General features: G+C 32.8%; 3 protein-coding genes across 5 annotated transcripts in view; 2 read left to right on the forward strand and 1 right to left on the reverse strand.

The window, feature by feature from the left end:
• LOC105345323 (4-hydroxybenzoate polyprenyltransferase, mitochondrial) overlaps positions 1–24,382 on the reverse strand; it is a 281,500-nt gene that overhangs the window by 85,355 nt on the left and 171,763 nt on the right. The gene's annotated exons all lie outside the window — the stretch shown is intronic.
• On the forward strand, positions 1,288–4,040 carry LOC136269481 (uncharacterized). 2 transcript variants are annotated; one of them, XM_066081701.1, is made up of 4 exons: positions 1,288–1,429; positions 2,081–2,194; positions 2,699–2,739; positions 3,227–4,040. In XM_066081701.1, exons 1-4 carry the CDS (start codon positions 1,369–1,371, stop codon positions 3,866–3,868), a joined length of 858 nt encoding a protein of 285 aa, XP_065937773.1. In that variant the 5' UTR covers positions 1,288–1,368; the 3' UTR covers positions 3,869–4,040. The 2 variants fall into 2 exon arrangements, with proteins under 2 accessions (XP_065937773.1, XP_034307157.2); XM_034451266.2 differs by having other exon boundaries at positions 2,699–2,847; positions 3,227–4,039.
• Positions 7,574–16,043, forward strand: LOC105318885 (uncharacterized). 2 transcript variants are annotated; one of them, XR_010713006.1, is made up of 7 exons: positions 7,574–7,788; positions 8,153–8,254; positions 8,610–8,764; positions 9,261–10,430; positions 10,822–10,908; positions 14,977–15,170; positions 15,354–16,043. XR_010713006.1 is itself a non-coding variant. In XM_066081703.1 (4 exons), exons 1-4 carry the CDS (start codon positions 10,331–10,333, stop codon positions 15,723–15,725), a joined length of 753 nt encoding a protein of 250 aa, XP_065937775.1. In that variant the 5' UTR covers positions 10,189–10,330; the 3' UTR covers positions 15,726–16,043. The 2 variants fall into 2 exon arrangements, 1 of the variants encoding a protein (XP_065937775.1); XM_066081703.1 differs by lacking the exons at positions 7,574–7,788; positions 8,153–8,254; positions 8,610–8,764 and having other exon boundaries at positions 10,189–10,430.

Here is a 24,382-nt window from a genome sequence, read left to right on the forward strand (position 1 = left end):
TTTTTCTTACCTCTATTTCAACATCTATACCACCCCTTTTATTTGCATTTAAATAATAAATAAAATATATATCTCGCACAATTCAATGTATTAGCTTCCACACCAGCCCATCTCTGAGACTCTGCCAGTCATCGTTAAAGCTAAACCCCCTGGACAAAAGAAGTCTTTAAATTTTACTAAAAGGGGAATAACTCAAAACAGTCTGGAACTGATAAGACTGAAATCCATGATATATCCAGTAAAACGATTAGATGTCGGAGTATGTTTATACGCATCCCTTTAACTATTAAACACTGCTTTAAAATACAATGCAAATCTTTAAATGTCAACTTTTTTTTATTTTAAATGCATTTTTTTTTCATTTTACATAATTGTGGTCATCAATAACCATATACATAAATTTAAATTTCAATTCAAATCATGATGCAAGTAATACGTATAGTACTTTAGTATATATAGTATTATATATACAGTATTATTCATGTTTCATATAAGTAAACTTATAATAACACATAATGTTTCGAATATAAAAACATAACTACAAACATAAGTGAGTATAAAACAGTGTAATATTTATCGGTTTATGTAGTAAAATAAGCTAACCTGATGGCATTACATCTACATAATTATACAATCTTATGTGAACTTTGATTTCACGTTGAAAGAAGAGAAAAGTTTAAAAATCGTTTTCTTTGCTTCTCTGTATGATTGGTGTTGATTTTATCTGACTTATTTCCTTAAACAGTCGAAACGAAAGCAACATTGAGAGCACATTCAGACTCCATGGACTTGCACGGACAGTAATCAGACCTCCATGAAGTCAACACACATAGTTACAGTACCGTGGTAGTCTTAACATGAATGGTATATTGGTTGTTTACTATAATTTGTGTAACATTTTTACGGATAATTTAGAACACTTTTCGTTAACAGTAGATTACAATGTTCTTATTTATCTTATCGACAAATTGAAATATGCTCAAACCATAATTTTTGCAGCTATTTCAATGAAAAACATAGAATATTAAAAGCAAACATTGCTTTATTACCAGTTCATGCTACAATATGTTAACAATAAAATAGGCATAGATAAAGAGGTTAAAAACTTTACAAACGTAACCACTGACTCATCCTGAATGTCGCAAAACGTCACGGTTAACGTTTCCACTAACGCTACTTGTAGTACTAATCACAACATCTACAGTCATCTTGATTAACCAGGTACATGTAACGGCTTCCGATACACTACTGTCATCACAGGAAGTTTGTCCATGTTTATTTACTGACCAGGTTTAACTCTTATTGTTGAGCAGTTTAGCCTCTTTCTCTCTTTATTTTTGTTTTGTCGGACACTACGTACCATTTGAAATGAGGAAAATTCCAGTACACTCGTATAGGCGATGGAAAAGAGATGAAAGTGACGATGATGGTGAGTTGAATAATCTCTCTTTCTCTCTCTATCTCTCACACACACACACACACACACACACACACACACACACACACAGAGAGAGAGAGAGAGAGAGAGAGAGAGAGAGAGAGAGAGAGGAGTGTAAAATATATTCTCTTCTAGATATGTGCTATTTGGAAGCATTTTGTTTGTGCCAACAATGAAGTAAATTGACAGTTGTTTTTTTTTCAAATTCATTGGCAGAGTATATATATTGTATATTATTTGCTGAGATGTTAAAAATATTGGCACTGCGTTACCCTTTTTTCCTGATTCATATCAACTATTTTTTTAAGCATGTTAAATTACCTGGAATAATAAATGAAATGATCGATCCGTCAGATTTTATCCTTTGAACACTATTCGTATTACTATACTATTTGAACTATTTGTACCAATAGTTTGAGCCTGCAAATAAACTTTTTGCACATAATTAAATCATGTCTTAATTTCTTTGAAAATTAAAATTAAATTAATTTTACATAAATGAGGTATTCTCACTAACCAGAGAATCAAAGTCATTAATTAAAGGGGTGTACAGTTAACATCTCATCTGTATCCTGTGTCTCGAGTTCGTTTATCAATTTATGACTTTGGGTGGCCTTTATTTTTTTGTTGCCTAAAATATAGATTCGGATGAGGGCAATAAAAACACAACACCGCAGATAACAGTGCGGGTAACATCGACAGCAACAGTAAACAAAGAGGATTCTACAACGGCTATATCTGTGGCCTCCCCATCAGGTAGGTAAATTATAGCTAAATAATTCACCTAGAAGAATGGTAAAAGCTAATTAAAGAAGAAATTATGTACACTGTTTGACATAGTACTGATCAGCATGTATGTTTATACATGTTTTATGTATTACAATATATAACGAAATTAAAAAATTCATCGGTATGAGTGTGGGAATATAAACAATTTAACTTTTTTGTCATCCCCACTTGTCAAAAGGGACAACAATACAAAATAGTAATGATTGTAATATGACAATCTACTTGCCTGAAAAAAACATTGTAAAACTAAATTAATTATTATAATAAATGAATCTATCCTTTCTGGAAAAGAAAAGAAGTCAAAGACGAGTATATTATATAACACCAACTGCAGATGGCGTACATTTTTAACTGAAAATCTCACTCGAACTTATAAATCAGAAAAGCAAGAAATGTTTACATGCATATATATAAGAATGCCAGTTATTTGATTGTTCAAAGCTACCGTATTATCTTTTTTGCTGATTTCAGTTTTGACTAACAAAGCCAACAAGGAGGACGTCGATGTTGCGGTGATTCTGGTTCCCGTTCTATTCTCATTGCTTCTGTTGGCAGTTTTTATTCTCTGCCTTATCTACAAAATTAGAATAAACGCAATCTGGAAGCAAACGATCTTACAAGTAACAGTTGATATTTGAATGTATCAGCTTCATTAATGATACCTGATTTTCTCAACATAATAGCATCATTTGCAAAGTATAAACGTTTTATATATATATATATATATATATATATATATATATATATATATATATATATATATATATATATATATATATATATATATATAAAGAAGTAAGTCTGTCTCTGTTTATTCATGTAACTGAAATCATTTAGGTTTCAGTATGTGCCTAAAACAAATTATATTAAAGGTAAAGATAAATCTCTCTCAAGATATATTTTGATAACGTTTAATTTGCTTTGGTTTGTTCATTTGAAAGGGATAGGGCAATAGATTGAAACTGTTTTACATATAATGTATTCTTTTGTCTGTTGAAGAATGGAAGGAAATTTAAATCAAACACAGATGACATCACCAAAGAAAATATTCGGGTTTGTGTTCACAACTCCGGGTACGACAAAGAAGTTGTGTTGTCCTCACTTCCGCTAGAGGTGCCCACGAAGCAAACACCAGTCATCTCAGACAACAACTATAGTGTTTTGAACAGAGAAAATGACACAAAAAATTATCGAGCGAAGAATCATAGCATCACTTCTGAATATGATCTTTTGAATCAATCAAAGAGAGCGTCATCGGTAGAGAATTATAGTGGTAATTTTTATAACACTGCCGATCCAGTTCTTAATACAGGTGACCAAGAATGTGCTTATGACAAGGCAAATGAAGTGGATAAGATGTACATGTACACACGAGTAGGTCAATCAAAATTTAACAGTGCTGCAAACCAAGATATTTACAGCAGAATGAATCAAGAAAATGATGATTACAGCATGACAACACAAGGAATCGACAAAAGCAATGAAGACCAAACAAGTTATTACAGCAGTGCCAACCACAGTACTATTTACAGCACCGCAAATCAAAGAAATGTTTACAGCAGCGTCGGTCAAAGACAGAATGATTACAGTGTGGCTACCCAGGAGACAATCGTGAAGAGAGAAGATAACGCTAAATACTAAAGTATTACTTAAATCGGCGCGAATCGAACAAATAATCGAACAATTCATAAAAAATATAAAATTGAGTTCATTGTTTTAAAATTGTTTTAGCATAGCTATAATATGTTCTATGTTTTTTTTTGTTCATAATATTTATCGATTAAAATTTTGGTCAATACGCTTTAATGTGGCAACACAATTTAAGACACGTGTTTCAAATATTCATAATGTATGATAATTTAATATATATAATATGTGTTTGATATATGATCAAACATTTTACATGGATTTCACCAACCTTGAGATAATATGTCTGGAAACAAACACACGGCCGGTCTGCTTAACTGCTTATACTAGAGTGGGGTGTCTTTTTTTTAAAGATGCATCAATGTTAAGGGAGAAACAGGTACAGTGTTAAGAAAACGTAAAATTTAATCATATACCAGTAGTCAAAAAGATAAGTCCTTTACAAAAGCCAAAAAGGCAATTAGAAATTCAAAATTAACTTTTAACTTTTTAAAAAAATACATGTATAAAGAGTATGCTTCTTGGTCAATTGCTATAAAATATGTATATAAGAAATGGACTTTCATTTGAGCGTACATATACTGGTTATGTTTCTTTCCGCGATAAACATTCACATGTAGTTTGTCTTCACAGTTAAGTAAAAAAAACATATTACAACACTATGAAATAAGTTCAAAGACTGCTGGTGTACTCGACAGAAATAATTATTATAATGAATGTTCATTCTTGAAAACAAGAAAGATACAGATAAGAAACAAGAGAAAAGCTTTCAATGTGACAGCAAACCGGGATATCTTGTGTGTGAACAGTATCCATAATCCATTTGTCAACCCTGAATTGATAACCACAACCCATCCTGAGAAATAGAGTACCCTATATGCAATGTTCTGTGCATATGATTATCTCTGATATATTAATCTGCAATTAATCTGCAAAACAACATCTTCCCATTCTGAAAACTAGGAGGAGATATCTGTATAATTGGGATAACCCATATGCAATGTTCTGCGTAAAAATGACTAAGTTCAACCGCTGTTTTTTTCATAAATAATCAATAATCAAAGTCCAAGTAATATGCACAGCTCTGATATATGTACAATTGATATGCAAAACAAAAACAACTTATTTTGAAAACTGTAGGAGGAATTGTCCGTAAAATAGGGGTACCCTTTGGGCATCTGCCCGCTCACCCGCCCCATTTTCACCATTTCAATAACCGGATCTTTCCTTTGGAAAACCCGGTTAAAATAATAGGTAGAGATTGATTGTTAAATAATTGAACGTTGTCTCAATATAGATATAAAAGAAAATATAAATGAAATCATAAGGGAGAATATTGTAATGGATGTCATTAGTGGATAATTACTAGTTTTGAAATCAAGTTATGTTTTCAAAAAATAATAGAAAACTCTGAAAAAAATTAATAATAGTTTAAATAAACATTGTCTATTTTTACAACTAAAATGAGGAAGCAAGAAAAACGGTCCTCATATTGTTTGTTTGTAAAAAGTAAAAGTGTGCGCATAATGAAACAATGAAAAAATACGAAAATAAAGACAATGACGAACTGTACTAAATAAATGTTTTCCGCAATAAGTTTGTTTATGCATGTAACAATTTACGTAATATGATCGAACAAATTTAAGTGACTGCGGGTGTGGTAAGTATTCTGCGCGTGGTTTAACCTAAAGACCGAGAAATTTTACGTAATACTCAGGGGATGAATTTGATAGAAAAATTCTTAAGTGATATTTCCTAATAACGTGGAAGTACTTGGAATGTTATGAAATATTTTATAAATTGTGAGAGAAAAAAAAGAAGAAACCCAAACATTTTTACCGAACATTAATAAAATTCATATACATTTACCTCTACAATGTACCGATGCATTGTGAGGCAGTTTTGATTTTATTACTTTAGCTATGTCAAACAATTAAAAAAAATGGTTCAATAAAAAAAGATACCTACAAACTGCAAAGAATACAATTGAAATTACTTCTTCAATTCGAAAGAGGCATACACATATACATTTACTTGTCGGTGTTTCAAAAGTAATTCGTTCATTATTATACATGTACTCATCATTTTCTGTTACAGTAACTGTTATTGGTAACAGACCTGTATTTTCCCTCTTTATTCTTCATCATAGATGTATCTTTGGTATATTCAACGATACTTTAGGTATTAAATGTATAATTAAGAATAAATAGAAAAAATAGTAATCGACATTAATCATTTTACTTATGACTTGTAAACTAATAACATTGAATTTGACCAAATTCACCACTTACATAATTTAAATGTTTTTTACCTTAAAATTTTAAAAGAAAGATCTTTTCATTTTTGCAAAAATACCCCTCCATTTCTTCTCTCTTAAAATCTAAGCTGAAAACAATATTATAAAAAAATATTTTGTTGCATCATACGGTAAAAAAATCTCGAAACTTGTACCAGAAAATTACATTTAATCTTAATAAAGTAAGGAGTATTTCGTACAAAACGTGCTTTTCTTACAGACGTAGATATAAACTTTAAAGCTGCTTGGTCCGATTTTTTTGTTATTACAGTATCAAAAAGTTTTCCATACAAACCATTTATCTTTGAAATTTTTGGACTTTCTCCTATTTACACGAGCAGAATCGGTCTCCTTCCAAAGTTAGAAATATTCAAAGTAAATAAAAATAATTTCTTTTTAGGCAAACGAAAAAACAAACCAAAGTGCATCACGGTAATTTTTAGAAAAGGAAACCGTTTGGTTTCGTCCCACGAATGATTGGGGTTACAAATGTGTGCCGTGGATAGATATTTTTAAATGAATAAACGTTTAAAAAAAGGGTTTGAAAAACATAATGCATGTTGTAACAAATTGATGGTAAACAACAAAGAAATAAGAAAATAAAGAAAATCTTTCTCTTATGGGTTTTTATTGAAAACTGTATAATGATTACAAATCTGACTAAATTATACAGAGAATAATACATTCCATTTTCCATATTACAGCCAGTATCAGCCCGAGACTCTGATAGCAGCCCGAGGGGCGAAGGCCCGAGGGATGATATTGGTCGAGGGCTGATACTGGCTGTGATATGGAAAAACGGTATCTATTATTATATTTATTACATACTTAGTAATAAAATAAAAAAAAAAACATCAACTTGAAAAAAGTGCATGTATTAAATAAAAATATGGGTTCTTATTGTTTTACCAAACATGTAGCTACAGAACTGGGATTTCCTCAGCTTTTAAAATTAACTGCTCCAAAACGTTTACTAGCATTTGAAGTTTTCAACAGCATCAACATGTTGACTTTAACAAACGTTTTATTTTTTCATAAAAACCGCAACGAAAAAAAGGCAAAGGTGTTCCGCAAAAGGTGTGATACGGATCCGTATTAGCCCTAGGGCTGATAACCTGTATCAGCCCCGGGGGCAGATACGAGTTTTGTAATGTCATCTGTATCTCATATGCAAAAAAACTGTATTTATTACGAAGTATGTAATAAATCATTATAATCTTATGGTGTATGTTTAACTGCAAAAAAAAAAAACAACAAAAAACAAAAGAAATCCAAATTTAACATGCAACGAAATAAAAAAAAAGAATAACGAAAATATAGAAACGTGTTCACGTGTGTAGATATATCAAACCATACTCATCATTGTTAACCGGGCGAGGTTGGCATTCCTGATCCTTTACTCACGGCAAGAATTTAATATATAGTACCACAAAAGTGTCCCTCTTCTGAAATGAATTTAAACAATTCATATATACTCGGCCTAGAGTTTGGACGGTCCGGACAGCTACAAACATGAGGGACATAGTGGGTCAGTCACTAGGGGTCATGTCTCCGGGGCATCGCCTTAATCAAAGCGGTATTGATCATGTCAGTCAAGGGCTATCCTCCCCTCTACATAGTGAGTATTTCAATTTCTTTTTAAATATATATTTATTCTATACATGTTTAAGACTTTGTGCTCTTTATTTTTAAGGAAGAATAAAAATGATTCAACAGAATATTTTTTTTTGGTCAAATCCAAAAATATTAATTTTTTTTTTCAAAATCGTTTTATTCTCAATGCCTTTGTTGAAACATAACAACTCTTTTTTATTGTTAAGTGTTAACAAAATCAATTTAAACTTCAATTTTTTGTTTAATTAAAGATGTTATTGATATTATTTTGTATGAAAAACATTCCCAATTTTTCCTATAATCTTTCAAACTAAAGTTTATTATGGGATGTTACGAATTATATAATTATATAAATCATCTTTTTGTAGATTTTATGGTACAAAGTTTATTGAGAAACTACATGATGAATCAATGGAATGTTGGAAATATATCTATAGATACTGGCAATATATCTCTGTCCAATATGACTGGTAAATTAATTTGATATTGATATCGAAATAGGATAAATCATAGAAACCAAATGAGACATATAACAAATATAAATGAATACTATCTTTTCCCACTTTTTAAGACTGAAAATAATGGACTATTACCAAGCCGTTTGTACTTGTTACACAAGATGAACATGTCCCATTCAGTCAAATAACTGTTACTTAAAAGGTCTAGAAAGGTTGCTGATTTGCAAAGGTACTAGTATGTCATTCAGTCAGTTCTAAGCTATTTTTTAAACACCACTGATAAATGGGTGACGGATTTTCATCCTGTGTTATTTAAGTAATAGTACTTTGATTTCGTGGAGTTTAGAATAAATCTTGTTTCTTGTAGATTTAACACTGGCAGAGGCACCAGAAGAGGATTCCTCCCGAATTTTGATTCTGGTTTTATCTCTTATTCTAGCTGGACTTATAGTAGCATCGATTGTGCTGACTGTCATTTTATTTAAGAAAGACATATATTCAATTACAAGCAACGTTTTTAAGGTATTTAGCACTTTCATCATAATACAGTTGGATTGTAATTGTACAAGACTTTAAGACATTTTTTTATTTGTACTTGCTATCTTAATAGAGCTTAGGACTTCATTGATCTTTTTAAGTAGAAGAGCTCGGTATAAAGATATCTGAAAGTATTCAAATTTAAAAGCTATAATTTATGGAATTCTTCTTCACTACTTAAAAGTTAATTGCTAGTGAACTAAATTTTAAATCTATAGGAATTTGTTTACCAGCCTTCTTACGTCTCTAATTATACTTGAAAAATTTAATTTGACAAAATTTAAAGATATATTCTCATTTACACTTAAAATGTATTTTCTATTTTAACAAAACAAGCAATACACATTATACTTGATATCATACTTAAACAGTTTTTATATTTGACAAATGCACGAAATGTGTTTTGCAGGTTATTTATTGCTTTTGAATCTTTATATATTACCAACGGAAATCAATTGATCAATCTTATGATATTTCATAGCTTGGGTCTGCCAGAAAACAGCCAAATGAGCCTGAAGACCAGCCTGGTCTTTGGGATGAAGATGACGCAACTCTGTACTCTACAATTGTTCTTGACGATGCAAACCTAGGTGTTGCAAAAGATAACTTCGTAGTAGACAACACATCGAGTGATTGTAAAAGCCAACCCGAGTATAGTCGTCTAAAACGAAACTATGGAAACAGAATAAATAGTGAAGAAAACGGAAGTGAGAACCCTTATGACAAGTTGGTACTACACACCCAAACTATAAATAGATTATCTGTGTCATCAAAATCATCTGACGATCACACACCACAATGTACGCCTTTGTCAACCGTATACGTCATCAGTGAGTTCCCGGAAGTTTTCTGATATCAAATTTACAAATAGACCTCAACATATTAGTTTTTTTTCTTGTTTGTTTTGTCTTTGCTCGTTATTTTGTATCTTTGTTTTTTTTCCAAGTTACTGAATTGTGTTCGGGTGTTTTTTCCAACCATGGTCTATCTAATACTTGTGATCCTACGACTAAAATTTCAATTTAAGTAACCATCTGTATGAAAATGCTCTTATAGAGTTCAATTTTGTTTACCTGCCTTATACAGAAGTCATCGGAATGTAAAACAAGACTTATAATCAAACAATTTATGTTTGGTGTCCTATTTAAGTAACAATAAACTTTTTTAAAGTCGAGTTTTTTGTTATTGTTGACGTTTTTCTAGGTATTTGTTTGATCTTTCTTATCGATTTCCAAATACATACAAACATTCTAGTATACTATCACAAACAAAGACTAAAGTTTGTCTAAACTTCAAGTAAATTATATTCATGAAGAGCGTAAGAACGCCACTTTAACACTGTCTGCACTGTTCATGACAATGAACCCTCTTAAGTATATTCTCGGTAGATATGTCTGAACAGGAAGTGAACAACGAAAGCACAGTCAAACCGGAAAGGGCCGACTAGTGTATTATGAATCAGCTACAGAAATAATACCCAAGGACTGTACAAAAAAAACATGTTTTGTTTTTGTTTCTTTAAAAACCTCACACTTAAACGTAATTCAAAAGATGGACATACGAGATTATTCTTTCCAAAGACTTGGTAGCCCTGAGATTGAGAAATCCGGTGTTGACTACAAAGCTTCAGGGCTCTCGCAGCCTTTGAACGGTAGGTGGAAAACTGATCATTTTTTACGATGTTGATTTAACTAAATGACTACATTATTTCTCATCCATCGTTTCACCTTTTCATACAAGGAACATAAAAAAATATAGTACTCTTAGTATTAGCAGAAAAGAAAGGCAGACATGTTACGTAATATGTTGGGTTTATTGTGTCCTCGTGTTGCAATATGCGTTTTGTAGTAGTTTAAAGCATTGTGTAATGTAAGAGTGTATGTATACTGTGAACAGTATCCTCGGTGTGAACAATATAAATATGAGGAAAAAGTAGTATATTATTCTGAAGTATACTGTGATTGATATACAAATAAAAAAATTTAATGTCCTTGTCAGTATTGAATTCAATTCGAGTGATTTCTTCTCTGACTCTGTTTTAGTGCCAAATCTACAAAACAGGGAAGTGGTATTAAGCTCGGAAATGCCTGGCAATGGTACTTCAAATGACATCTCTGTCAACTACACAAGTAAGTTACTTTTATGACCCTAATTACGTGAGGTTTTTTTTTTATAACCAACCAAGCAGGGCATATCGATTCAATACCTCTTCATTGTGCGCTGTTCTCAAAAAGTTCTACTTAACTGATTTATGCACATCTACTTGTACATGTAACGAAATTATACATGTGAATTCTAAAAAAAATAAATGTTACAAAGAAATCGAAAGCTGTAAAGTATAAAATTTGATTCCAACACACCAATTAGAAGAAACCCAATCATACTTTGCGATTAGTGATTCAATGTAGGCTTTTACTCATGCAATATTGTAAGTGTGGCATATACAAATTCAATTGATTGATAAATTGCCCACATCTACATACATGTAGTGCATGTAGTACCAAAACCCCCATCCCTTCCCCATCCTCAAAAGACAGATTGTGATGACTGTTGATTAAAATTCGATAATACACTTCTTAACATTACATGTGTTAAACATTTCTTCCATTTTTAATCAAGTACTTATAAGTTTCGTTAACCCTACCCTATTTTTAAAGGATATTCTTAAGAACAAAATGTTATACTATCCATCCCTTCAAGCTTTGTTTTCTTTGTTTACAGATTTAGTTTATTATCAAAATTACCAAATCAATATAGTACTTACAATGATGCGATTTTTTTGGTAAACATGATTGAAGTCCTCCCAATATGGCATCATGTCGGGACATTATCATCAAACCCTCATTGTAAACTTAACTTCCTGTTAAAGATTCAGCATAACAAACGCACATGTATGAACAGGTCAACTATTACATTACAGAATAAGTTAGTGGTTTGTATGACATTTCAGATAATTGCTTTTTTCATAATGTACTGTTCACAAATTAATGTTGGTTTTTTTTATATTGCTCTTAACATTGATTTTTATTATCAATTCTGCTGTTTAAAAATATTTCAAAAAAGAGTTAGGTAACTTGATATGTGCACTACGTTGAGTTTAGCTATTAGATTAATATACATAAACATAATAAACAGGAAAAAATTAAGGGACAAAGATTACAATATATTTTGTTTGTAATCTGTGAACTTCATATCATCATATTACTTGCGAATTTCTACCTTACTTTATTTTCCATTTAAAAAAGAGTAAAATGTTTTCTTCCCAGGTTATCTTTTCTCAAACAATCCTTTGTATTTGAAGCAAACTCTTTCTCTTTTTGTTTCATATTTCACTCAGCATTTTATAATTTCTGCTTCTTAATTTTTAGCTCACCTGAACCGAAGGTTCAAGTGAGCTTTTCTGATCACCCGTTGTCCGTCGTCCGTCCGTCCGTCCGTCCGTCCGTCCGTCTGTCTGTCTGTCCGTCCGTCTGTAAACTTTTCACATTTTCAACTTCTTCTCAAAAACCACCGGGCCAAATTTAACCAAATTTGGTACAAAGCATCCTTATGAAAAGGGGGTTATAAATTGTTAAAATAAAGGGCACAGCCATTTTCAAAAGGGAGATAATTGCGAAACAGTAAGTTTAGGGTGCATGTCTCTAAAAAAATTCTTCTCAAGAACCACGGCACCAGAAATGCCAATATTTACACAAAAGCTTGTATATATAGTGAAGATTCTAAATTGTAAAAATCGTGACCCTCGGACCAAAACTGGGGCCCCAGGCGGGGTTCAAAGTTTAACATAGAAATACATAGGAAAATGTTTAAAAAATCTTCTTCTCAAGAACCACTGCACCAGAAATGCTAATATTTACACAAAAGCTTTTATATATAGTGAAGATTCTAAATTGTAAAAATGGTGACCCTCGGACCAAAACTGGGGCCCCAGGCGGGGTTCAAAGTTTAACATAGAATAACATATGGAAAATGTTTAAAAAATGTTTTTCTCAAGAACCACTGCACCAGAAATGCCAATATTTACACAACAACTTGTATGTATAGTGAAGATTCTAAATTGTAAAAACGGTGACCCTCGGACCAAAATGGGGCCCCAGGCGGGGTTCAAAGTTTAACATAGAAATACATAGGAAAATGTTAAAAAATCTTCTTCTCAAGAACCACTGCACCAGAAATGCCAATATTTACACAAAAGCTTGTATGTATAATGAAGATTCTAAATTGTAGAAATCGTGACCCTCGGACCAAGACTGGGGCCCCAGGCGGGGTTCAAAGTTTAACATAGAACTACATATGAAAAATGTTTAAAAATTTTCTTCTCAAGAACCACTTCACCAAAAATGCCAATACATACACAAAAGGTTGTATACATAGTGAAGATTGTAAAAATCGTGACCCCCGAACAAAAAGTGGGGCCCCAGTAGGGGTTTAGATTTTAACATATGTAGGAAAATGTTTTAAAATCTTCTTCTCAAGAACTATAGTGCAACTGTTTGGGATATTACTATGCATACATGTACATCCTTAAATAATGTAGATTCAAAAAATTGTAACTCCCGGACAATTGATGGGCACCAAGAGGGGTTCAAAATTTAAACATTTTAAAAAACATAAAGGAAAAGTTTAAAAATTTTCTTCTCAAGAACTACAATGTTTTAGTTTGTGGAATTTCTATGCATGCATCCTTCGCTTATGTAGATTCCTAATTGGTAAAATCGTGACCCCCGGACCAATACTGGGGCCCCAAGATGGGGTCAAAATTTATTAAAGAAATATAAAGGTAACATGTTAAAAAATCTTCTTCTCGAGAACTACAATGCTTCAATTTGTGAGATTACTATCATGCATACAACCTTGGATAATGAAGGTTCGACAGTTTTAAAATAGTGACCCCTGGACTAATACTAGAGATCCAAGATGGGTTTAAAGTTAAATGTAGAAGTACCGGTATATATGGAAAATGTTTAAAAATCTTCTTTTCGAGAACTACAATGCATCAATTTGTCAGATAACTACGTCAGCACCCTCAAATAGTGTAGATTCGAAATTATAAAAGCCGTGATCTCAATCTAATACTGGGGCCCCAAGAGGTGTTCAAAGTTTAGCATAGAAATATAGAGGGAAAATGTTGAAAAATCTTTTTCTAGGGAACTATAATGCTTCAGCTTGTGAGATAACTAGGCAAGCATCCTTAAATAATGTAGATTCCAAATAATTAAAACTTTAGCACTGGACTAATACTGTGGCCCCAAGAGGGGTTCAAAGTTTAACATAGAAAGATATATTGAAAATGTTTTTAAAAAGTTTTTCTCGAGAACTATAATGCTACAGTTTGTGAGATTACTATGCAAGGATCCTCAAATTGTGTAAACTCTAATGTAGTGGAACCAAGAGTTATCTTTCTTGTGTTCTGTACAGTCTGAGAGTTATTCCTCTTGAAGTGGAACTCTGCTATGTTCAGTTTTTCAGGTTGTGTACGTGCGGTCCCACCGCAGTGCTTCACATTTTCATTCCTATGTTACTATTTATGTTGTTCAAGCCAACCATAAACCTCGGACCATAACTGGGTCCCCAGAAAGGGGTTCAATGTTTAAAATAGAAAAAGCATATGCTACGAAATGTAATGTTACAAGGAACTGCTGTTCAGGTGAGCGATGTGGCCCATGGGCCTCTTGTTCTAGATCTGAGGGAAAATATTGAACTATTATAGATTAAATTTAAAAATTCATGTGAATAGCCATCCATGTATTGATAATATGTACATTAAACATAAAAGTAAATTTTTATGTCTAAATTTTTTTAACTTTAAGCCAAAATTATAAAGAAAGCATAGCTCGACATATTGTTACATTTATATGCTGGGCTATAGGTTACACGACCTAAGTTCTGACTCTTGCGATACATGTATATACATATACAGCATAGTCACGAGCATTCCTTTCCTATAAACTAAGATTATGCTGATAACGCAGGAAGTCCTAAATAAAAAGAATATAATAAATAAGTTTTTATTGTTTTTGATAAGGTTTTTTTCATTTTTATTTTTATTCTTATTTTTTTTTTGGGGGGGGGGGGGGGCTAAAGTTTGTTTTAGCCTGGCAATTTACATGCATAGCTGAAACCCAATATTCCAAAATTTAAAGATCAATTTAAAAAAAAACCACCCATATCTTATTACGATTTTGATATATTTACAGGTACAGTGAGGTTAGATCCGACCAAACACGGGGACAGTCAACAAAGCGTTGGCTTTTTGTCAGTGGCTATACCGCTGGTGATCTCGGGGGTAGTGCTAGGCTTCATTTTGCTCCTGGTCTGTTACCGGTGCAGAAAGAAACGGGAAGCTTACTACGGGGAAACATATGAATTTTCCCTGGTGGATCAGTCAATAGTAAGAACTATTTATTTATCAACATTGAAAATAATAATGCACATGGTTTTTTTAATACTGTGAAAATTATAGCTTATGCTAATTGGAATGGCATTGGGTGTGACTAAGTTAAAGAGAACTAAAAATCGAATTATGAAGTGTCAAAGCATGAAATTTAAGTCTTGATATATATATGTTTTAAAGCAAGCCAACCAGTCTTCCATCATTGGACATGGTGTTGTCATGGCGAACGGAACGGAGTATCAGGAAATTAATGACGTCTTGGATGCCCAGGATCAAGACAATAGCCCTGTGAATGGGGTTCTTGCTCTTCATGACGAACACGGCCAAGAGGAGAGTGGCAGATATGAAACGGACATTCAAAACAGAAGCCACAAACCGCAATTAGAAGGACACGAGGAACCCAAAGCTGACAGTGAAAGAAGGAGTCAGAGAGAAATGACTCTTTCAACAAATGTTTATACAAACGACTATTTTTCTGTGGAGAAATTAGACAGTACGCCATATTTTGTGTTAGAACTCGGAAACGAACCTAAATATGTAAATGAAAGGTGAACATTGGTGACTTATTAAGTGCTTTCTGTGGGAGGTTTGGTCAAGATTCAAAAGTATTTTATCTATCAACATGCTTATTACGCTTGGTTTATTCCTTGATGGCTGCTGTGTTTGGTGTAAGAGTGCCTCAACAAATTGCGATTTTTGACCGGTGAATAATTTGATGGATTAATGTGAATCTAGGACAGTTTAATCATACTTATTATTCTTTTCCCTAGGTGCCATTATAAATCATTACACAAAGTGCATTCCATGTGAAAATATATACGCCCTTCAATAACTTTTAGTACACTGTATTAAATACAATTTTATACAGATTTTCATTATTTATTTCATTAAAAAGAGAGCAGTCTAAGTTATGAAACTTGTGCCCAATTCCAACTGTATTCTTGTACAATAAAAATATGTTCAAATCAATCAAATTAAATAGACAGCCAAACTGGAAAAAACATTCATTTGATGTTTTACTTCAGATTTACCCGTTGTATCGTTAGAAAATAACGTTGATTATGAGAGTTGAAGTACTTAAAAATCCCTTTCAAATACCTAATTAATGTATTTACACATTTATGAGCTTCTAGAAATTGACGGGTCGTTTAAACCTGATTAATCTTATATCGTTTACTTGTATCACACGTTTTTTGATTGTCAGTGGCAGGTGCTGAAAACTAAAAAAAATTCGCCCGACTACAGTCATAATGGAGTACGAGGTAAAATGGACTTTTTAAACGGAACACCTCATCCCTTTCTCGATAAACACTAATTGGAGTACCAATTTCAGTTTATGTTAACATGAACATGCATATATATGTCAAAAAAACCCTTCACGGGGCCTCACTTACAAAATAAATTTACACTGTAGCATTTCCTGGAATAAAATCAAAGAAAGAAAACGTAAAATATATACTTGCAAAACAATAATTTTAGTTATTTTAAAACCTTTGAACAATTATTACCTGGAAGAAGTAGAAAAGACATATTTCTATTAACAAACCTGTATGTGTTTTGTTTATAGTAAATACGCATCCGTAATAGTATAGAATTTTGAACCCCGCAACATGTTGCAATGTGTATATTAATGGACCATAAATAATTATTAAATTGATTTAATAGAAAAATTTGTAATTTGAGTGGTACAAAAATACCGAACCCCATCGGAATTTTTTTTCAAGTAAGTTATTTAATAAGATGCGCCGCATTGTCTGTTTGATATCTAATGTTATGCATATTTTAAACAAATTAACACAGGAGAAGTCTTATACATAACACTTAAATTGAGTTGTGTTGGGTGGAGGGGGATGTGTTCCGTTCTAGTACCATGACTTCAAAAGTTATAATTGCTTGTGTTTTGGTAAGAAATATTTTTGAGAGAACTATACTTGATCCTTTGTGTAAAACTAGTAAAAGTAAAAGTAAAAATAGATTATCAAAGTATTTGTCCAAAATGTGTCGAAAAGCATTAATTAAGACTTTCTATGTGTGTGTGGGGGGGGGGGGGTGGCGTGGTATATCTATAACTCGAAAAGCCCTGTATTGTTGTATTATCGTCTCTGAGTTAATGCATGCAGATGTGATATTGTAAACTCGAAAAGCCCTGTATTGTTGTATTATCGTCTCTGAGTTAATGCATGCAGATGTGATATTGTGAAAACATAAACTCAAGAGCCTCCGTGATTTGGATTGTAAAATCCAAAACAATCCAGATAATTTCCGGATTTTTAAAAAAAAGGAATTTTCGTTCATTATTAATTAGCGAAGCTTGATGAGAAAAAATAGAAACAACTTGGTAATCTTCAAGTACCAATGATGTTTAAAATATATAAACCAAAAGACAGTACTCTTCCGATTTCTCGGTATTAAAGCCCAAAAAATTCAAGTCTATTATTTTAATATAATAGTATAGATTTTGTATGACGAGGGCTTGGTTCTGGAGATGATATCACAAACAGTAATTTTCTAATTTGTATAACATAGATTTTTCCTTATCTTTGTCGTTTTATCTAAGTGATTGTGGGAATAGTACAGTTAAAATCAAAGTTTTATATTATAAATTCTTTACAGTTTACTTCTGTGTAAATAACTCACTTTTTCGAATGAACTGTAGAATAAGACCCCCTTGCTTGTATATTCATAACTTCATTCATGAGCTGATTAATATAATCTAAAATCAATATATTCAAAAAATATATAAGCTAATATTGATATACTCTGTCCAAAGATATCCTGGATTCATATTTTGCTTAAATGCTTGATATTTATAAATACCTCAGGGTTCAAACGATGTTCATTCAAAAGTATGAAAAATTTCCAAGATTTCTCAGTCAAAACGCCCCTGTTAGCTCATCAGGTTTCAATACAATGCTAAAAAATGTGATGTCTACGGAGAGTTTGTATTGCAGCAAGCTCGGATGATAACGTTGAAAAATTGCGCGATGCATTCCGAGTGTATTCCGAATGGAGAAAAGATGTAAACATTCCCCATTATAAATCTCCGTAAGGAATCTGTTTTCGTTCCTGTGAACTTTACGAGTGAAAGATGATGATATGTTAATGAAAATATCTTGGAAAATATCCCTTTCAACTATTTCAATTGCACTTCTTTCACCGGTATGTGTATTTTTATTAAAAATCGTCCAAATGTTCTGCATAAATATCTTGGGACAGACTATAATATTAATAATGATGACAGACTATAATATTAATAATGATGTAGAATTAAATCAGGCCCCAAAACTCTAAAATAGTCAATTCACGTTTAAAGGTCATATGAAACGATTTTTACATGTAACACCATGATTTTCTTCCATAAATATAAAGCTTGGTATAAACAAATGTTAAAATACGTGATGTAAGATTTTTTTGCCTTTGCATTACTGAGAAATAACCGTGAAAACTGAGCACCTGAAAAAACTCTTCCCGGCTTATCGTTCTTGATTTTGTGGATTTATGACGTCACGCCGATGTAAACAATGCATCAAAACTCGTGTAATTTTAAAGTAGCTTATCGATTACATTTTAGTAATTTTTGCAAATATGAACGTGTCTTTCTTTTCAAATGAGATAATTTGATTTCGTAGTAGCTTCTCATGATGAAGATCCCGTACTGCAGTGAAAATTTAACGAAAGAAATGCTCCAACATTAACAGCTGATTAATGAATTATCCTTATCCTTTTGAAATAGAAACATCATTTTCTTCTTCGGTACGTATAATGATTGAGCTACATTTAAATGGAATTAAAGCATTTTAATCGATTTGATTAATTTTGTCACATAAAAAAGTATAAGGCAGGTCAATGAAAATGTTTGAGGCATTTTGTACATAGTTTGTAGTTAAGAGCTGCTGTTAAATGCCGCAAAATTATTTTTGAATTTTATGTTGAAATAATATAAATTTCTGACTTTTTGATATATACATGTAGCAATATCTTTAGAAAATACTTTGTGTACATGTGTATTAACGTTTTATTAAATCAGATCGCGGAAATATGGCATTTAAGGATTTAGAAAAGTATCGGTAAAATAAATGGGTTGTTTGATAAAATAGTTGTGAACGAGTATGAAGATAATCAACAGATTTTATTAAGAGCAAGCATCAATAATGAAAAAAAACGAAAGAAAAAATTGCGGAAGGAAGTGAGATAGAAGGGATCTGTGAGTAAACACCGCACATACACACTCTGATTAAAATCAGCTGTTCTGAAACGCTACCGCTCTCAAGCGCGGTAGCGTATCAGAACGGCTGATTTTAATCAGATTGCGCACATACACGTTGACAAATCAAAACACCGCACATATCAATATAAGTACACGTTTCAAAAACAAAACATTTGAAGAAATTTCTCTTAGACTAAAAATAGTTATGTGGTAGTGTTGATTTTGCGTGTGTTTGTTTATTAAATAAAAAGATCAATATGTGTGTTTAAATAAAATAAAATATGTGCTCATGTTCATGTTGTTTTCATCAAATCATCATTTCATTCTATATTCATCTTCTTCTTTTGCATGTTACTATTAATAACTAAACGACCTGATCGACGAGACAGTTGTATGTATAAATATCAACGCATTTGATTGGCCTAGCCACTTTGGCGGGTCGTGCATTTTATAAAAACCAGTTAACAGGTTCTGAGAGTGACCAGACCAGTTACGACTCAGGGCGTAGGCAGAGCATATTCTAGCCATTACGTACATATAAATAGTTTCATACAGAACGCACAGTAAGTAGTTTTTATCTCCTACTAATATTTCCTCTTTTGAATGAGTGAATGAATGAATATTTTTATAGTCTGCCAGAAGTATATATTAATTTAGTATTCTGATAATTTTACTTTATAAATAATTAAAACGTAATGTTGAAGTTTACTTGTAACGCTGTATTCTATGCTCTAATATTTCATGTACTTTTTAATTGAAATACGGCACTGTTCCAGGTATATGTGACAGCTACATTGCCCAGATATAGTTAGATTAGATTCAGCTCGATTCCATAAATCGGTACGATATCCTTAGATATGCACATTATTACATTTATATTATATGTAATTCTAGAGTACTATTTTATAGCCAATTATAGCAAGTAACTGAGTATATAGTTGCTGATATCATTTTAAATTATCAAGTTCAATAACATAAACGTAATTATTTTATTACCAATGTTAGAGGCTGTGGGACTGTGTGTTTTACTTATATAACAAATACATGTTAGCGTGCAAATGAAATTATTGTTTGTCATATTGTATATCAATATTTATGTTGATTATTGTAGGGCTGATCCCATATATAATATAGTCCTGGGGTCAGGCAATAAAGTGAGATAACCCACAACCGGACTTGTTTTCCTTAATAAAACACCGGCTACAAATGGCGCCCAACGTGATTGACCACGGACTATGAGGACCATCCACTCGACCAACTACTAGCTTGTGAAGGCCGTGAATGGTGGACTTTCCTTGCCATAGGAGAACAAGACGGATTCGTTCTTCGGATCAGCAGCGGAGCCCGAACGTGTGACGATCCGGACTTTCTCTCATCACGGACACATTTCAACTTATATTGCACGCATTCTTGTGATTCATTGTTTTATTGAATATGTGAAATTCCACAGTCCCACCGAGTAAGGTCTGTAATTTTTTACAGTGTTTACTATTGTGTTCATCGTTACGCTAGAGTAATCATTTTATTTGAGTCACAGAGAATCAGCTGATTGATATATTGTAGTCTCACCTGGGCTGATATCGTAGCATATTTTTATTTCGAATAATTGTTACTTGTCAAGTAGTGAAAGAGGGTGATAGCGAAAATACTATACTTTCTATTAATATCCTTCATCCCATAGCACTTAAACCACATTACATCAAGTACACTGCCCTTTGTATAGCGACAGAGCGAATAGATAGGAAGCGTCTGATTTAAAGTTTGTCTGTTGTCAATAGGTTGAGTATACCTGTGACGAAACTTACAATTTCCTTCTAATTGCATGTTTTAAATCATTTCATTGTTTCATTCACTTTGCATACTTGTAGTCCATATCAGTATTGCTTAAATCGCAAATCCATTCTGTACGCAGATCTATAACGTGTTCGAATCGGAAAAAAAAATCGTTATAGTTTCCGCCCTTCGGTTCCGACTGAGTGCACTTCGCGTGATCGGCGTTTTGACAGTGAAGACAGCTGCGCTATTTTAATTTCTAAAAGGTACTTGGGTTGTTCATATTGAGTTATTTTTTTTCCAAGATTTTTGTAGATTAGATAGTTTTGTGTCATATTTGATTTAGATTTTTTGTGGTGATTTTTTTTTGAATACTGACCGGTCAAATATTTTGTGTGTATTGAATCTGAATTTTGAAAACAATTTTTTTTGTAACACAGAATTTTGTTCTTTATTGATTAAGGCCAAATTATTTTAAGGTATTGTTTGGATAGAGATAGTTGATTTTTTGCTTATCTTGTGTTTACTATCTTTTCTTTAATTTTTTTTCTGAAAATGTTTTACCTGTGTACCCTTGAGTCATTGCAAAATTTTGGATTACCTCCCTTTGATCAGTTAACTTAAATTTTGTTAGGCACATTTTAAATTTACTCAGTAAATTATTTTGAATTTTTTTTCCTGAAAAAAAAAACTTATCCATTATTTTCTCAGTTATTGATATTTTTGGAAATTTATTCCTTTATTTAGAAAAAAAGTTGATTTTTTTTCCTTCATAGATTGAAATTAATTTTTATAATCTACTCAGAGCCCAAACCAATTGTTTGATAGCAGGATTAATTTTGTTTAATTTTTTTTGAACTGGATTCAGGTGTGTTTTTGATGTTTGAAACCTGATTATTTCTATTGTCACATTGTTGATTTTGTTTTTTGGGGTTAGATTGAGAAACATTGTACTTAATTAAGAATGCCACTGACAGATGAGTTCAAGGATGAGGAACTTAAGACCATGGCGGAAGGGCTTACAGAGATGGGAGTCAAACCTAACCTGCAATCTAAAGAAAAATTTCAAAAGTGGTTACTTGATTTCTCCACAGGAGCAAAGCCAAAATCTGATGGGGCAACTGCCAGCGCATCCACACAGGACAAATCTCCAAATACATACCAAACTCCAAGACTTCCTAACTTTTCTGGAGATAAAAAAGGAGATGCCACCTTTGATCTGTGGAAGTACGAAGTTGAATGTTTATGCAAGGACAAGTACTCAGATGCCACTATAACAGAAGCAATTCGTAGATCCGTTCGATGAGAGGCCGCCAGAGTCATCATGAGACTAGGAGCAGATGCAAAAGTTGATGACATTTTGTACAAACTGGAAAGCATCTTTGGAACAATTGACACAAAGTCAAGCATCCTTTCAGAATTTTTTAGTGCAAAACAAAAAGATGATGAAGATGTAGCAAGCTGGGGATGCAGACTAGAAGATCTGATTAATAAAGCCATACATTTAAAACAAGTCAAACCATCAGAGGCAAATGAAATGCTCCGGAATATGTTCTATGAGGGAATGAAGTCAACATTGCAGGATACTACAGGTTACATCTTTGAGAAAATAAGAGACTTTGATGAACTCAGAAAAACTGTAAGAAGGAAAGAGGAAGAAATGAACAAGAGGAAAACATTCACATCTGGTCAAGTAAAACAAGTTACAACAACAGAGTCTCAATCTAACATAGATCAACTAAAAGACATGGTTCAGAAACTATCACTGGATGTGACAGACATGAAAAAAGATATAAATGAAGGGAAACAAAGTACACAGGACAGTTGTACTCAAATACAACAGATAAATGATGGATACAGAGGATATTACAGAGGAGGGTGGAATAGACCCAACAACAGGGGATACCAGAAGTGGAGGCCTAGAGGAGGATATATCCAGGATAGGGATCCTCAGCAAAGCATGATGGGAAATCAGCAAAGCATGGGAAATACGGAAGATAACCAAGAACCTACCTGTCATAGATGCAATCAGAATGGACATATAGCTATTGGTTGTAGAGTCAGACTGGACCACTCAAACAGAGCTTTAAACTTCAGACGACCTTTGTCAAGGCGCGGACGATAGGTCGCATACAGCAGATGCGCCAAGTCACCAGAGAAAATTTAGTTGGAGAAGCATGTGAAGTAGATTTGATTATTGAAAACAAAATGACAAGAGCATTGTTATACACCGGTTCGACAGTATCAACACTAGCGCTATCATTCTACAAAGAAAATTTTCCACAGACGGAAATAAGAAGTTTTGATGGAATTTTGGAATTACAGGGTGTGGATGGAAAGTCTTTGCCATATGAAGGATACATAGAAGCAGAGATCATAGTTCCCGGACTGCAGAATGACAGAGTTTATCCTTGTTTGTTCCTGATAGTACAAGACACTAATTATCACCAATCAGTACCATTACTATTGGGAACAAATATTCTAAAAACTTTGCTAGAAGATACAAAAGTAATTCATGGAGAAAGGTATTTACAGAAAGCCAATCTTCATACACCCTGGTTTTTAGCCTTTCAATGTCTGTCCAAGAGAGAGAAAGAGCTGAGAAGGAATGGCTACAAGCTTGGAATTGTAAAATCTGCAGAGGAAGCAAAAATCACTATTCCACCAAACAGCCAGAAAACTGTCATGGGATATGTTGATAAACAAATGCGGTATCAGGAATCCTGTGCAATGCTACAAGCATCAAATGAATCTCGTATACCCAAAGACTTGGACATAGTTCCTACTATCATCAACTACAAATATGGGAGAAAGGATGCTGTACCTGTTCACATTTGTAATATAACAACTTCAACAGTAACCATTTCACCCAGAGAAATACTGTGCGAATTACAAGTAGTGAACATAGAGGAGTTATCTATTGGAAATAGTGAAATCAATCCTAGAGTAGACAGCTTTAATATTGACATAGAAAATGTAACAGCTACTCAGTATAAAGAGGCAAAAGAGTTTCTCACTAGGAATCTGGATTTATTTTCATGGAACAGTACAGATATTGGACATGTCACTTCAGTAGAACACAGCATTGAACTGGAAAATGACACACCATTTAAGCAGAGGTCGAGACGCATTCCTCCTGCTATGTACCAAGAGGTGAGGGACCATCTTCAACAACTTCTAAATGCTGGAATCATCAGAAAGAGTAAATCTCCATTCACCAGCAATGTCG

This window comes from Magallana gigas, chromosome 4 (assembly GCF_963853765.1).
Source record: "Magallana gigas chromosome 4, xbMagGiga1.1, whole genome shotgun sequence".
NCBI lineage: Eukaryota > Metazoa > Mollusca > Bivalvia > Ostreida > Ostreidae > Magallana > Magallana gigas.